Raw genomic sequence first — 16,751 nt, 5'->3', positions numbered from 1 at the left:
TTTCAATCCTGACAAATCTCACACTCTCACTATATCTCTCCGAAAAGATCGACTGGACAACCCTCCCATCTACTTTCTCAACAATCCTCTCCAAGAAGTTCTGTCGCTCAAGCTTTTGGGTCTCACTATCCGCCATGATCTTTCTTGGGAAAACCACATTTCCAAGCTGGCCTCCAAAGCCAGTCGCCGACTGGGCATCCTCCGTCGTGCGAAGTCCTTCCTCGGCACACCTGAGCTCCTAACCACATACAAGGCTTTCATCCGCAGCTCAATGGAATACTGTTCTCCCCTATGGGCCGGTGCTCCTGCCTCACACCTAGCTCGGCTTCACGCTGTTGAAACCAAAGCTTTCAGAATCATTGGAATCTCCCGTGATGAAGCTATCTCCGAGGGCCTTTCACTCACTCACCGCAGACAGGTAGGTGGTCTTTCTGTCTTCTACCGACTCCTCTCCGGCCTTGCTCCCCCAGCTCTCTCTGTGCTTTGTCCCCCAAATATTCCTACAGGTCGCACAAGATCTGCCAGCAACCCTCTGATGGTTAAACTGCCGAAATCTCGGCTCTCTGCTCACCTTCACTCTTTCATTCCTCTTTTCTCCCGCCTCTGGAACAAACTCCCACACTCACTTCAATCCCACTCCTCCCTCCAGGTCTTTAAAACAGCTGTTCACCACCATCTCTTATCTTTCCCCATCCAAAACCTTGATCTTTTCTACCCCCACTAATTCACCCCAGATCCACCTTGTTTGAAATTCCCTGTTTTCTTTCCTGAAAGCCCTTGCAGGGTCCATCTTGTTTATCCCATGTACGCTGCCCCAGCCCTCTCTCTTGTACAGATCTCCCGATGTCCCTGTTCTCTACTGTTGTTGTGCTTCCCTCTCTTTCCCCCTCTTTTCTCCCACTCCTTTTACTATATGTTATATGTGTTAGCTCTCATAGAAGCCGAGACTAAGCACACAAAAAAGGAAATTCTCTAATGACCAATGAGCATAACCCATGCTGAAATTGTGGGGTCTGCACAAAGCTACCAGACGGGCCAATAACATGCCTGAATAAGGACATCTGTCTGGCTGCACTAATGAGCACTGCACACGAGCACTTCAACAGGCCCCATGGGGATTATAAGAATGCTGGTGTCATTGCTCATTTGGCCAGTGTCGGTACCTGCTGTCGAGTCGTTAGGGTCTGCATTGGTGTCGTTGGGTCTGCATTCACATCTTCGGTGCCTGCTGCCAGTCTTCCCCCCTTTAACTCCGGGCTGCTACTGCACACACTGATTAACCCGTTCGATGGGCAGATTGGGACTGAATGTGAATCGGGTATGGACAATAAACAACTGTGAGATTGTGGTGCTTGCTGCATCTCTCCAAATGCAAACCAACTGCCACAACCTGCATGGCCAGCAGTTAAACTCCGCACAGTGGTCTGAGCTTTAAATTCATTTGTAGCATAGGGAAAGTAGATTCTAACTTAAAACGCAAGGAAATTGGATCTTGTTCCTCAACTAGGCCACACATAAAATAAAAAACGCAGGCTGGCATTCAGCATACAGCCAGCAATACACAGCGAGGCATGGCCAACCCGTAACTCACCCTTACCTAGATTCCACAACAGGACACTTAGTTGCACAGAATAACTCAAGGCTCACAGTCTAGGTCACCAATACGGCCAAACATAGCTGCCACCATCAGTGCATCAAACCCCTTTACTGCTCTGCCAGACATGTATCCCATGCTCCACAGCCTCGTAAGACGCACTCATTGGCTTCATGCTCCTCCTACATCCGGCTTTGCTACTCTAGCCCTCTCCTACCTCTTATATCTCTTAGCCACTCCAGATTGCCCACATTCCTGACCTACTCATCCCCCCCCCAGGTACAGCCAGGTTGGTTGTCCAACAGCATTTATTCACCCACGAATTTTCCTGATTGTGGAATTGTCTGTCTTTGTTTGTTTCGTCCTCCTCACTTCAGTCTTTCAAATGTACTGTCCACCACTTTAGTAACCTGTAACATCGTTTAGTTCCTCTATTAGCCCAGACCATTCTATAAAAAGGTGGAATGAACAAAAGGCTACAAACGGCTTTTCTTCTTCATCGCATTGCAGTGTCGGATCAACTTGGCTAGAGCCATCTCCATGACATTTGATGGTTAAGAATTTTTTTGTCTCTTCTGATTCCCACCAAAAATTTCGTTACAAAGATGTAAATGATTTTATGTATTTAGGCCCCTCATCAAATTTGTCTAAAAAAGCCTGAAACAGAAATAAGTAGCTGTTGTAACAGAAGTAGAAAATGAAAAAACAATGATTATTTTTTTCCCCCAAGGTTTTTCCCAACCCCCAGTCATACTCTTACTCTTCAATCACACTCCTCCCTCCAGGTCTTTAAAACAGCTGTTCACCATCATCTCTTATCTTCCCCCAACCAAAACCTTGATCTTTTCTACCCCCGTTAATTCACCCCAAATCCACTTTTTTTAATTTTTCTAAATAACCGACTTTTTTCTTTCCTGGAAGTTCCAGCAGTGTCCATGTGTTTTATGCTTTCCAACCCCCGCCCCCCGCCCCCCGCCCCCGCCCCCCGCACCCCGCCTTCCCATGCCTCCTCCCCCCAAGCCCTCTCCCTCCCACAGATCTTCCATTGTCCCTGTTCTCTGCTGTTGTACTTGTGTGCTTCTCTCTCTCTACCCATCTTCTCCCGCTCCCTTTATTGTATGTTTTGTGTGTCCGTTTTTTGTTTTTGTGATTGATGTTAGCTCTTTCACGAGCCTCGATCTTTTCAAAAAAAAAAAATGGTTAAAGTTGATGTGGAACAGCTGACAAGGTGCATCAAAAAGCACTATCTCATCAATGTCTGTCATTAACTTTTTTAAGATCGGCCATATTGCTTACAGCTCACCCCTCTTTTCCTCTTCATTTATTACATCAATAAGCCTGATTCTTGTCATTGTAATTATTCATTCAATTATTTTTGTACCCGACAGCACCTTGTATGGAATGTACGCACCGTGCTGCGGACTCGATAATGTGCTATTGTCTTGGGGACACGATGGTATGTCATACAAACATAACAATTCCCAACAGTCATACTCTTACTTATTTCAAATTTCATATACTGGAAACATTCAAAAATATACGATGGCAAATGACTTGTGCTAATTTAAAGCACTCAAAAAATATATAATGTTTTTTTCAACTGAGTTCGACATATTTAATATTGACCTGCTTCTGTAAAATAATTTGAGTACAAAAAGGTGAATTAAGGTGTGCACAGAGGGAGCTGCAGATGGAGGAAATGTTGAGTTTGATCTTGGAGACGGCGTGAAGCTGGAAGGTGTGAAAACATTTTGTTACCTTGGAGACATGCTGAATGGAGAAGGTGGATCAGACTCGGCAACGGTTGCAAGAGTGAGATGTGCATGGAAGAAGTTTCGGGAACTGAGTGGCGTGCTGACGAGGAGGGGAGTGTCGTTGAAGCTGAAGGGAAAGGTGTATGCTGCATGTGTGAGAAGTGTTATGATTTATGGGAGCAAGACATGGGTAATGAACGTAGAGCAGCAACGAAGGCTGGAAAGGGTGGAAATGTGAATGGTTCGGTGGATGTATGGAGGATCGTTGAGAGAGAGGAAGACAAATGATGAATTGCGAAAGATGATGGGAATAGAGCCTGTGATGGATGCTGTGAAGAGGAACAGGTTGAGGTGGTTTGGTCATGTGTTGAGGAAGAATGAAAGAGACTGGATGAGAAGATTGATGGAAATGAATGCAGAAGGAAGTAGAGGATGGGGAAGACCGAGAATGTCTTGGCTGAAGGTGGTGGAAGAAGAAATGCGGGCAAGGGGGTTAGTTAACAAGGAGAGATGCAGAAAATAGGGCAAAATGGAGAAGATTGTCATGGGGCCCGCAAGGCTAACCCATGCTCGAGCAGGGAAAATGGCCTGAAAATGCCTGTTGTTGTTGTTGTTGTTGTTGTGATAAGCGTTCACTCCCCTTGAAATAACAATAGCAAGTTAGCTGAGGTATAACCAATCACCTTCAAAATCACAAACCAAGTTAATTGGCCTCCACTTGTGTTAAATTGTGGTGATTCTGCTTATTTCAGAATAAAATCAGCTGTTCCTGTAGTTTTCCTCTGCTGGGTAATGCATTTCACAGTAAAGACTCAACCATGAGCACCAAGGAGCTTCCGAAAGATCTCGGGATAAAGTTGTGGAAAGGCACAGATCAGGGGATATCTACAAAAAATATTTCAACGGTCTTGAATATCCCTTGGAGCACAGTCAAAACAATCATTAAGAAGTGGAAGGCATCTGGTACCATCAAGACCCTGCCGAGATAAGGCCGTCCCTCCAAACTGGATGACCAAGCAAGGAGGAGACTGATCAGAGATGCCACCAAGAGGCCAATGGCAATTTTGAAAGAGCTACAGGCCTCTATGGCAAAGACTGGTCACTGTGTGCATGTGATAACAATATCCCAAGCACTCCATAAGTCTGGCCTGCACAGTAGGGTGGCAAGAAAGAAGCCATTACTCAAAAAAGCCCACCTTGAGTCCCGTTTGAGGTATGCAAAAAACCACTCCAGAGATTCTTAAGCCAAGTGGAAAAAACGTTTTGTGGTCTGATGGAGCAAAGATGGAACTTTTTGGCCTAAATGCAAAATGTTATGTTTGGCACAAACCCAACACAGCACATCACCCAAAGAACACCATCCTTACTGTGAAGCATGGTGGTGGCAGCATCATGTTATGGGGATGTTTCTCATCAGCAGGAACTGGGATCCAAATGGATGGATCCAATCGAATTCCAATCCAAAAATCGAAAAAACCGAAATCTAATCGAAACCCCATGACATGACTTGAAGTTTGCTGCCCATCAACGCTCCCCATGCAACTTGACTGAGTTTGAACAGTTTTGTACAGAAGAATGGGCAAATATTGCCCAATCAAGGTGTGCAAAGTTGGTAGAGACCTTTCCCAACATACTCGCAGCTGTAATTGCTGTCAAACATGCTTCCACCAAGTATTAACTCAGGGGGGTGGACACTTACCCCACCAGGATATTAAAGTTTTGTTTTTTAAATTAATTTTCTGAAATTAGTAGAATTTGTTTTTCACTTGGAAATTGTGGGTTACGATGTGTAAATAAAGATGAAAAAAGTCTGATTTAATGCATTTTAATTCCAAGCGAAAAGACAACAAAAGGTGAAAATTATATTTAAATAATCATTGTTAATCCTGTTTTATTATCATTTCATTATCATTATGATTGTGCTATTACGGTTCATACAATGACACAATGGTGTCACATCTTTCACAGGTCTCCAATGATGTATTTAATGTGTAGCTAGCATGTTAATGAATAGGTCACTTAATGTCTATTTCTTTTCCAGAGTACCTGTATCAAGTGCTGAAATTCAATGGCTGCACGATCCCTCTAGAGGTAGGCAGGGAGTTTTATAATGAGTGTTGTATAGGTATAAGACACGTTCAACAATGTCTCATTCACGTCCAATTGACTTTCTTGGTGAATGGTGCACCAATAAAGCACCGGAGCCACGATGATCCAAAAATCAACAACAACAACAACAGGCATTTTAAGGCCATTTTCCCTGCAAGAGTGGGGGTTAGCCTTGCGGTCCCCATGACAATCTTCTCCATTTTGCCCTATTTTCCGCATCTCTCCTTGTTAACCCCCTTGCCCGCATTTCTTCTTCCACCATCTTTAGCCAAGTCTTTCTCGGTCTTCCCCGTCCTCTACTTCCTTCTACATTCATTTCCATCACTCTTCTGAACCAGTCACTTTCATCCTTCCTCAGCACATGACCAAATCATCTCAAACTGTTTCTCTTCATAGCATCAATCACAGGCTCTATTCCCATCATCTTTTGCAATTCATCATTTGTCTTCCCCTCTCTCAACGATACTCCACACACCCACCGAACCATTCGCATTTCCACCCTTTCCAGCCTTCGGTGCTGCTCTACGTTCATTACCCATGTCTCGCTCCCATAAATCATAGCACTTCTCACACATGCAGCATACACCTTTCCCTTCAGCTTCAACGACACTCCCCTCCTCGTCAGCACGCCACTCAGTTCCTGAAACTTCTTCCATGCACATCTCACTCTAGCAACCGTTGCCAAGTCTGATCCACCTTCTCCATTCAGCATGTCTCCGAGGTAACAAAATGTTACCACACCTTCTAGCTTCACGCCGTCTCCAAGATCCAACTCAACATTTCCTCCATCTGCAGCTCCCTCTGTGCACACCTTACATTTGAATGTAGCTGCCACACTGGTTAATGACCCTCTCAAACCACTACATTTTTGATGAACCCACTCAGCGCACATTGTACATTGAATGGAGTTCACTCCGACACCCTTCCTGCACACAGCACACGGCCACTTCCCAGTTCTTTCCCCCTCACCACATGCTTTACCACTTGCCATCACCTTCGTCTTTCCGATATTCACCTTCAGACCTTTTGTCTCCATACATTCCTTCCACTTGTTCATCTTCTCCTTCAGTCCATCCATACTTTCTGCAATCAACATCAGATCATCTGCATACAACAACTCCCACGGTAAACCCTCCTTTACATTCCGAGCCAGCACCTCCATCACAGCTACAAATAGTAGTGTACTTAGTACCGACCCCTGATCTTACTCCCACCTTCACCTCAAACGCACCACTGTTCCTGTCCTTCGTCCTTACAGCTGTGCGCTCTCTCTCATACATTGCCATCACTACTCTGATCAACCATTCCTCCACTCCTAACTTCCTCAATGCCCATGTCACTACTTCACGTGGAACCCTATCGAATGCTTTCTCCAGATCAACAAACCCAAGAAACAACTTCTTCCTCTTCTCCATGTACTTCTCCTGCAACTGCCTCACAATAAAAAGTGCGTTTGTCGTTCCTCTTCCTGGCATAAATCCAAACTGCATTTCGTCAATCTTCACTTTCTTCCTTATCCTCCTCTCCAACACCCTTTCCAATACCTTCATTCCATGCTCCAATAACTTTATGGCTCGATACGAGCCACAGTCCAGAGGGTCACCTTTCCCCTTGTATAGAGGGACGAGGGTACTCAGTTCCCAATACACTGGAATGCGGCCTTCTTTCACCACCAGATTGCAGATCTCTGTCATTCTCTTCACACCCCAATTTCCCGCTGCCTTCAACATATCTCCCACAAATGATGATCCAAAAATCCTAACTGCAATATGAATGTCTCATTAATGTCTCTTTTTATCTGTAAACCACTTTTCGAACATTGTAATCCTGCATTTTTTTTTTAAATGTTCATTAATTAGCTTTAACCTTTCCTGACATTCCATTGCATTTTTATAACTGGATGGTATTCATAGAATACTTATGCTGTGCAGTCAACTTGGTGCGAGTCAACTCTTCTGTTTTGGAACGTTTTTTTCTTCTTTAATCCAATATGGCTGCCAGACCACGTGAGCGATTACGTCATAAATTTATATTCTCCAATATAATTATTGCATAGATCACGCTCAATAAATTTCAAACTGATCAGACTGAGCGTTGCCCCTGTCGAATTATGACGTCATAATTACGGCACCAATGAGGTCATCGTTAACAACACCTATTCCCCATATGGAGTTCTTTACAATGAGCCACGTTTCAATTTCTTCCATGGAAAGGTTTTGGAGATATAGAGGTGCAAAGTTTTTTGGTTTTTCCATGATGGCACCTGTACCATATGACTTATGACATCATGATTATCATTAAAATATTATACAGGCAGAGGCGCTTCTATGGTGAAAATTTCGTGTCAATCGGACCAAGAATTGCAGAGAAAAGAAATTCATACTGATCGAAGCAAGCATTGTACTTGTCGAATTATGACGTCATAATTAAGATACCGATGACATCATCATTAACATATCTTATTCCCCATGGGGAGTACTTGACAATGAGCCATGTTTCAATTTTTTCCATGGAGCGGTTTTGGAGACAGAGGTGCAACTTTTTTCGATTTTTCAAAGATGGCGCCCGTACCACGTGACCTATGACGTCATAATTATCATTAAAAATATTCTACAGTTGGAGCCGCTCATATTCTCAAAATTCCGTGTCCATCAGACTAACAGTTGCAGAGGATTTTTTTTTTCCATACTTATCAGATAAACCGTTGTACTTGTCGAATTATGACATCATAATGAAGGCACCAATGACATCATCATCAACTTATCTTATTCCCCATGGGGAGTACTTGACAATGAGCCATGTTAAAAAAAATTGCATTGAGCGGTTTGGGGGAGAGGTGTAACGTTTTTCCAAGATGGCGTCCGTACCACGTGACCTATGACGTCATAATTATGAATGAAGAAAATTCCACAGGAGGAGGCACTCCGACGGTAAAATTTTGTGTCAATCAGACCAACAGTTGCCTAGAAAATGAATTTTTTAAATGCAAATATGTACGCCACACTAGGCACGCACGTACGCAACACGTACGCACGCAGGTACGCAACCGAAAGCCTAACCCTGCTTTTCGCTTTGCGAAGCGCAGGAGTGATTAATTAAACAATTCAAAGGCCACACCTGTAAGTGTCGGTTTTCCAAACCCTGCATTTTCAGAATGGCTGAGAAGTAACACTTTTGAGCAATCTTAAGCAATTGTGCGTGCAACTGTTAAAATGCAAAAAAAAGTTTTTTTAATTCCATTCTTTCCTTCAGGGTGGTCATTCAGACCTTTGTAGAACAGAGATGTCTATATTCATCATCAATATTATTCGAGATTTCCAGAATCACTGCTCACCTCCACATTTGTTCTTCTTTTTCCCCCTTTTGGAACAAACTTCCACATTCTATTCAATGCCATTCTTCCCTCCAGGTCTTCAAGACAGCTGTTCACCATCATCTCACAACCATGATCATTTGAACCCTCGTGAACCTCCCACAAACCAACTTCGTTCCAAGTTTTCCCTTCCTGAGCTGTATTAATCTTCTCCACCCTACCTCTATTTCTTCCCCACATCCCCCCAAAAAATAATTCTACAGGCGGAGGCACTCCAATGGTAACATTTCGTGTCAATCTGACCAACGGTTGCCGAGAAAATGAATTTTTAAAATGCAAACACGTACGCCACACTATGTACGCATGTATGCAACATGTACGCACGCAGGTACGCAACCGAATGCCTAACCCTGCTTTTCGCTTTGCAAAGCACAGGAGTGATTAAACAATTCAAAGGCCACACCTGTAAGTGTCGGTCTTCGAAACCCTGCATTTTCAGAATGGCTGAGAAATGACATTTTTGAGCAATCTTCAGCAATTGTGTGTGCAACTGTTAAAATGCAAAAAAAAGTTTTTTAATTTCCATTCTTTCCTTCAAGGTGGTCAATCAGACCTATGTTGAACAGAGATGTCGATATATTCATCATCAATATTATTCGAGATTACCAGAATCACTGCTCACCTCCACATTTGTTCTTATTTTTCCCACTTGTGGAACAAACTTCCACATTCTATTCAATGCCATTCTTCCCTCCAGGTCTTCAAGACAGCTGTTCACCACCATCTCATAACCATGATCATTTGTACCCTCGTGAACCCTCCGCAAACCAACTTCGTTCCAAGTTTTTCCTTCCTGAGCTGTATTAATCTTCTCTACCCTACCTCTATTTCTTCCCCACATCCCCCCCAAAAAAAATTCTACAGGCGGAGGCACTCCTATGGTAACATTTCGTGTCAATCTGACCAACGGTTGCCGAGAAAATGAGTTTTTAAAATGAAAACACGTACGCCACACTACGTACGCACGTATGCAACACGTATGCACGCAGGTACGCAACCGAATGACTAACCTTGCTTTTCGCTTTGCGAAGCACAGGAGTGATTAAACAATTCAAAGGCCACACCTGTAAGTGTCGGTCTTCGAAACCCTGCATTTTCAGAATGGCTGAGGAGTGACATTTTTGAGCAATCTTCAGCAAGTGTGTGTGCAACTGTTAAAATGCAAAAAAAAGTTTTTAAAATTCCATTCTTTCCTTCAAGGTGGTCAAGCAGACCTTTGTCGAACAGAGATGTCGATATATTCATCATCAATATTATTCGAGATTTCCAGAATCACTGCTCACCTCCACATTTGTTCTTAGTTTTCCCACTTGTGGAATAAACTTCCACATTCTATTTAATGCCATTCTTCCCTCCAGGTCTTCAAGACAGCTGTTCACCACCATCTCATAACCATGATCATTTGTACCCTCGTGAACCCTCCGCAAACCAACTTCGTTCCAAGTTTTTCCTTCCTAAGAGTTTGCTTCTGTATTAATCTTCTCCACCCTACCCCTAATTCTTCCCCACATCCCTTATTTATCCGAGCTTCTCTATTTTATCCCTCATCCTGCTATTTGTGTTCCACTCCTCCTCTATTTACACTGTTGCTTTACTTATGTTACGTCCTCATCCACTCTATGTTATAGCTCCTCCACGAGCCTCGACTTTCCACGAAAAATTATGAAGTTAAACCATCATATGTGTCAAATTAACGTTCCGTTTTATCCAACAGGAAGAATAAACCCCATGACTTCTCCAGTAAAGGAAACTAAATATTTATTGGTGACTTTATTTTTGAATTTTTTCAAAATTGATGAATTTGTTTTTAGTGATGCTTATAGTGACTACATTTTCAAAGTATTGCAATGAATAGATGTGTTTGAACAACCAATTACCTACAGCCACTGTTGACTGTGATGCATAAGCGAGGTAGGTCATCACTTGCTCGAACTGTTTGTTATACGTCCAGCCACACACTTTGACACAGTCACACACACACAGACACAGACACACACACAGAGAGACACACACACACACACACACACACACACACACACACACACACCAAATTTACCTGTTCTCTTCCCATTCTTCTCATCAGGGAATGTACATGGTGCGTTTCCACTCATTTTACCCATGGCATACTGGTGGCGATTACGACCATTTATGCAATGAACAGGACAGACGGATGCTTCCGTGGGTGAAAGAGTTCAGGTTTGTTCTCATGCCTCCTCGATCATTCTGGGGTTTTTTTTAATGTGGGGCTAAAATTATTGAACCTCTGACATTTAAACTGCGCAGCACTTACATATTTATAGCATTACAGGTAAGCACACAATAATTATATAAATGGCCAAGAATGGGCAAATGGTTTGGTATATACAAGCTGAAATAGAATAACATTCATAGCCTTTAAAACAAAGCAAAAACTTTAATAACAAAATCTTATGGGAAAGTTGAACATAAATATCACACACACTTTATACATTTTATACATAAGCAGAGTACCCACCTTACGGGCTATCTTGTTAACTACGCATGCAACAAGTTCTTCTAACACGTACCTTAATTTGGGCAGAGTGCAGCCAACTTACAGCTGCCTCAATCACTCCCGAAAATAAAACAAAAAATAAAACATGCATTAACCAACAACATGCCCACTTCTTATAATCCAAAACACGTCACCGCACTGGAAAATGTGGGGACAGCAATATTGTATTGTAAAGGGTGGGGACTTGTAATACCCTCTCCAATCTGGAGGCAGCGCTACACGGTACACATTTACATAGAGAATTTACGTCCCATCCTCCCTTCCCCCTCCTCTCTCCCCAAAGACCACCGCCAAAGATTTTTTTTTTAAAACCCGATACACCAATTGGGGTCATGCTTTATCCTATGTAGCAAGCCTGGATGTAATCTGCCCAGAGCTGTAGAAGGAGAAGTGCAACAAACAAACCCACAAAACAAACTACAACGGCACTCTGTAGAGAACATACCTCCACCAGATGAACAGTTTACGTTTTGTATCCCAGAGTAAACCAGAAAATCACAATAGAGAATCACATTTAATCAAAATCATCCGTCCACAACTTTTTGAGATATCCTGCTACATATCGTTTTTGGCCCGATCTCCCAACGGTGAAGAATCACTGAAAAAATTATAATAGCCGGATCCGGATCCGAATCTTCACCAAAATTGAATGGATTCTTCCTTGTCACACACACAACTGTCCACCAAGCTTCGTACAAATCCATCCATAACTTTTTGAGATATCCTGCTATATGTTGGTTTTATCCCAGCTATCTCTCAATGGTGAAGAATCACTCTAAAATGAAATAATTCTCATATCCAAATCCATATTCAGATTTTCACCAACATCGAATCGATTAGTCCGAGTCACACACACAACCTCTCCACCAAGTTTCTTCCAAATCTGTCCACAACATTTTGAGATATCCTGCTATTTATCATTTTTGGCCCCAACTCCAATAGTGAAAAATCACTTTTAAAATTCTCCTAGCCGGATCCGAATCTGGATCTTCACCAATATCTAATCATTTCCTCCTTGTCACATACGCTACCTCTTTGCGAAATTTCGCCCGAATCCATCCACAACCTTTTGATATATTTTGTTCACAGACAGGCAGGGGTGAAAACATAACCTCCTTCCACCTTTGGTGGTGGAGGTAACGAACAAACACACTGGGCCCGTGAATTAGTAAAGATACCCCCACACACCCACACACATAGATAAACGCTGTTACAGACCAAGCACAGCAGGCTTGCTGGGTTTATACCATTTCAAGTGGTGGATAGTGTAAAGAAAATCAAATCAATTAGATGTCTTATTTGTTTGAGAGAGATTATATTAATCACACTCGGAAGCATAATGGTTAGAGCGTCCACTTTGGGTCTGGGAGGTCTGCACCCCTGCCAAGTCATACCAAAGACTGCCGAGCCATACCATTTAAAATGGTACGTGCTCTTTTCTTGTTTGATGCTCAGCATTTAAAGGATAGAGCATGGAAAACTGGAGCAATGCGAATGTATCGCTAATATGCCTCCGCATAGTCCCACAATGGGTAGATACCCTCATTCACTGTCCTAAAAATAAACAGGTTTGAATTAAATCCTTTCAGCTGTTTTCAAGTATCACATATCCACCAGCAATGACAGATTTCACATCGATCGGTAAAACAGTTTCAGAGAAGGGATTTTTTTTAATTATCAGCTTTCAAGCTAATATGGCTGCCACACCACATGACATATGACCTTAAAAAAATGTACACTCTTCATATGTATGGGTAGAGGATCACATTTATTAAGTTTCGTGTTGATCAGATAAGGTTAGTTTTTTTCTATCCAAGATGGCTGCCAAACCACATGACCTACGACATCATCCTTTTCAAACTATATGCAACAATGATGCTAGATGATATTTGTAAAATTTCGCATTGATAGGGTGAGCAGTTTCAGAGATATAATTATTTAATATTTTCCTTCAATCCAATATGGCTGCCACACCATGTGACCAATGATGTTTTTGTGATCATATTCTAATCGCCATGCCTCGTCAATAAAACACGTAAAGTTTTGAGAATCGATTTGGTGGTTTTGGGAGAAGATGTTTTTAAAGGTTTTAGGTTAAATCCAATATGGCTGCCAAACCATGTGACCTACGATGTCATAAATTTAATATTTCAATACAAATGGGTCATCGATCATGTGTGTGCAATTTCAATTTTTTAGGATAAGGAATTTGATTAAAACATTTTTGGCTGGTATACCACTTCACCTCTGATGTCATCATTATCATGCTTTTGTGCCTCATTGGGAGAACTTGACAATGTGGCAAGTTTCCAATTTTTCCATTAAACGGTTTCCAAGATTTTTTAAATTATTTGCGTTTAATCCAAGATGGCTGCCATACCACGTGATCTAGGACGTCATAATTATTTAAAAACATTCTGCATGGGTGTCACTCCTACCCTGAAAGCTTTGTCTCAATTGGACATGTGGTTGCTGAGAAAAACGAGGTTTAGCCCATACGGACGGACGTACAGACAGACGGACAACCCGAAAACATAATGCCTCCGGCCTTCGGTGATGGAGGCATAAAAAACCCTTCGGCTGGCGTCCATGCAGAGGAGGAAATTAAACCTTGATTGCCCTGCTGAGTGCAGAAAGAAAAGTGATGTAAAAATGATGTTGCTGGTACTCAGAGTACTCTGGGAATTGACATCATTTTCCCCAATCTCAGTGGGTGTGTTTGTGTGAAAGTCAAGTCCGGAGTTGTCTCGTGTATCTGTCTGCATGTGTGTGCAACCTGTATCTCAGCTCCTCCATGGGCGTTGTATAGGAAAAAGCAAGGAAAGAGTATGTACCAGCCTGGAAATAAAATTTAAAAAAACAACAATTATAAAACAGCAAAAAGGAGATGCATGTGGTTTATCAACAAGAATGACTGCACTGTGGTCACACCTTTAATTTCTTACTGCACTGTGGTCACAACCTTTAACTTCTTACTGCACTGTGGTCACAACCTTTAATTTCTTACAGCACTGTTGTCACAACCTTTAATTTCTTACTGCACTGTGGTCACAACCTCAAAAAGAAATCAGTTTAAGTCTGCGCTTGAGAAGCATTGGTCTGACCTTCCCTTGAAGTTTAACCCATATTTTAGAGTTTAAGACACTGTGAAGATGGGCACACAAGCTACGCTTTAAGTCTCAAAATCCAGTAAGATCCAGAAAGTAAGAAAATCCGGAAATGGGCCGATTGGAAAACGGGCATTTATCGCACTCTTAAAAGATGAACAGCACCATTGGGAAATACACATTTAATGCGCTATGAAAAGATTAACTCGACACCTCTTATCCATGTCACCCTCCCCACAGTTATATTAGAACAAGCTGATTTGTCACATGGTCATGGATTAGTTGTCCCCCATTTGTGTAACGCTATTTTTATGGAGCCTTGTACAGTGTGTGTTGACAGGCTTGATTGAACCTTACTAATAATTTATATTCGACAACGATCACATTTTTGGGGGGTACCGCATCGTGAGTAAAAGTCGACCCAAAGAAAACCAATGGCAATATGACACAACAAACCCAGGCAGTGTATAATCAGCAGAGGCCTACAGGCCTGATATTTAAGGCCAACCATAAAACCAAGATGGCGGCCATATTATTTTGTCTGGGTGCCCTGGGCATGGTGGGTGGAGTCAAGTGACAAATGTGGGTGGGATGCGCCAGCTGTCTGACCAATGGTTGCACATTTCAAAGATCGACTCCCAACAAGAACCACAGAAATAACAAACAATATATCTCTCTGATCTACAACCTGATGTGAATAAATAATTTAATTTATGACGTCATCGGTCACGTGGTCCTGGTGGCCATATTGGATTGAAAATTTAAATGTAACCTCTCTGATTAAAAAAAAAACATCTCTGATATTCATGACCCTGGAATTACTATAGGCAGCGATGTATTGTGAGTGTTAGGGAGGAATTAACGCCTCTATTGTTCTGTTGGACAGTTTTGCTAACTACAGTTGTTGGTCTAGCCTCTCTTATACTCCAAATAGACTCATCTATGAATGAATGATAGAAAAATGGGAAAATTAGCCAATTCAACTTTGCACCCACATCAACTTATAGGCCAAAAAATACGGTAGTTGTTTCTCATATAACATTGCATGACACTATCTATGCCTGCTTACATGATATCTAAGATGCCCTCTGAAATGTGACATGATGTGACGACTTGTCCTCTTTGTATGCAACAGCAAATTTGATTTGTACACCAAGTGTGAAGATCTGCCTGATATTTCAACAATGCGTCCATACTACGAGTCACTCGTCGCCAAGTACTGTCCTGGAGTGCTGTGCTGGTGAACGAACTGCAGAAGGTCTTCAAAATATTTATGGGAGATCAATAGTGCATTGGAAAGGCCACATGCAAATACTTGGGATTGAGGGGGAGTGGAGCACATTGAGGATTGAGGGGGAGTGGAGCACTTTGAGGATTGAGGGGGAGTCGAGTAAATGCCCGGACACTCAGTCATTTCAAATTGATGCAAAAGTTTCGTTTTCAGTACCAATTTGAAGGTAAGGGCCTAATCCTATAGAACAATTTTGGTTCGAGTGTCAAGCACTCAGATAAAATTTTATTTTGTTTTTTGACCATTTTCCAAAATGGCAGCCATCGAAAATCGTGAGTTACAAATTTTATTTGAAAAAGCTCATAATTCTCACACAATTGCTGTGTAATATAACTTGTATTGCTTTCTTAAGCTAGTACTGTGTGAGGAATCAACTGGAATGATGAAATGTTGATGTTTTGAATATTCTGTTATGCCACAAATCAAAGATGGCTGCCAATTTCGGGCTTTTTCGCATTATGGCTCATAACTTCTGTCCTATTGAACCTAGAATGGTGATTTTGGTGTCTATACCCAGGTTTTCATGTATGAGTTATTGAAAGAAAATAAAATAAACATGTTTGGAGCATATGTTATATGATATTTCACACCAATGAGACAATAAATACAAAAAGTAATAACGCAAATCAGGTATTTTTTTTTCATCTCTTTCCTGTTGAACTTTTTCCAGTTTTTTTTTTTTATTAGGGCCGTGTCAACGAGCTGGTTGTTCAACCCTGCCTGTCTGTCTTTTGCCAAAATCAAACCGGATAACTTGGATCACAATCCCACATCACGCACTGCAAGCTCATCCTTCCATGGAACTGGGATTTCAATTTTTCCGTTTCCTTCGTCACAAAAGCCTTGGTTGGACCAAGAATGTCTACGAATAAACTCACATAAAACAGGAGCAGGTAGCAGTGGACCCATCCTGCCTCGCTCCTATACGTTTGTACCACCTGTGGGTCGAAATCCTGTCACCCAACCTCCGGTAATAGATGTGCAGCCAGT

At 42.1% G+C, this 16,751-nt stretch overlaps 1 protein-coding gene across 5 annotated transcripts in view; it reads left to right on the top strand.

Moving 5' to 3' along the window:
- MIOX (myo-inositol oxygenase) overlaps nucleotides 1-16,387 on the top strand; it is an 83,646-nt gene extending 67,259 nt beyond the window's left edge. For 3 of the 5 annotated variants that reach the window (XM_068097483.2, XM_068097473.2, XM_068097482.2), the window contains exons 7-10: nucleotides 2,983-3,050; nucleotides 5,390-5,439; nucleotides 10,914-11,026; nucleotides 15,606-16,387. In XM_068097483.2, coding sequence (XP_067953584.1) covers nucleotides 2,983-3,050; nucleotides 5,390-5,439; nucleotides 10,914-11,026; nucleotides 15,606-15,714 — 340 coding nt within the window. In that variant the 3' untranslated portion in view covers nucleotides 15,715-16,387. Of the gene's footprint in view, nucleotides 1-2,982; nucleotides 3,051-5,389; nucleotides 5,440-10,544; nucleotides 10,595-10,913; nucleotides 11,027-15,605 lie in introns of all 5 variants that reach the window. The other 2 variants (XM_068097481.2, XM_078769797.1) reach the window with 1 other exon arrangement.
- The last annotated feature ends 364 nt before the right edge of the window (nucleotides 16,388-16,751 follow it).

This window comes from Myxine glutinosa, chromosome 1 (assembly GCF_964187855.1).
Source record: "Myxine glutinosa chromosome 1, kmMyxGlut1.1, whole genome shotgun sequence".
In the NCBI taxonomy this organism is placed as follows: domain Eukaryota; kingdom Metazoa; phylum Chordata; class Myxini; order Myxiniformes; family Myxinidae; genus Myxine; species Myxine glutinosa.
This window is presented reverse-complemented; position numbering and strand designations above follow the sequence as displayed.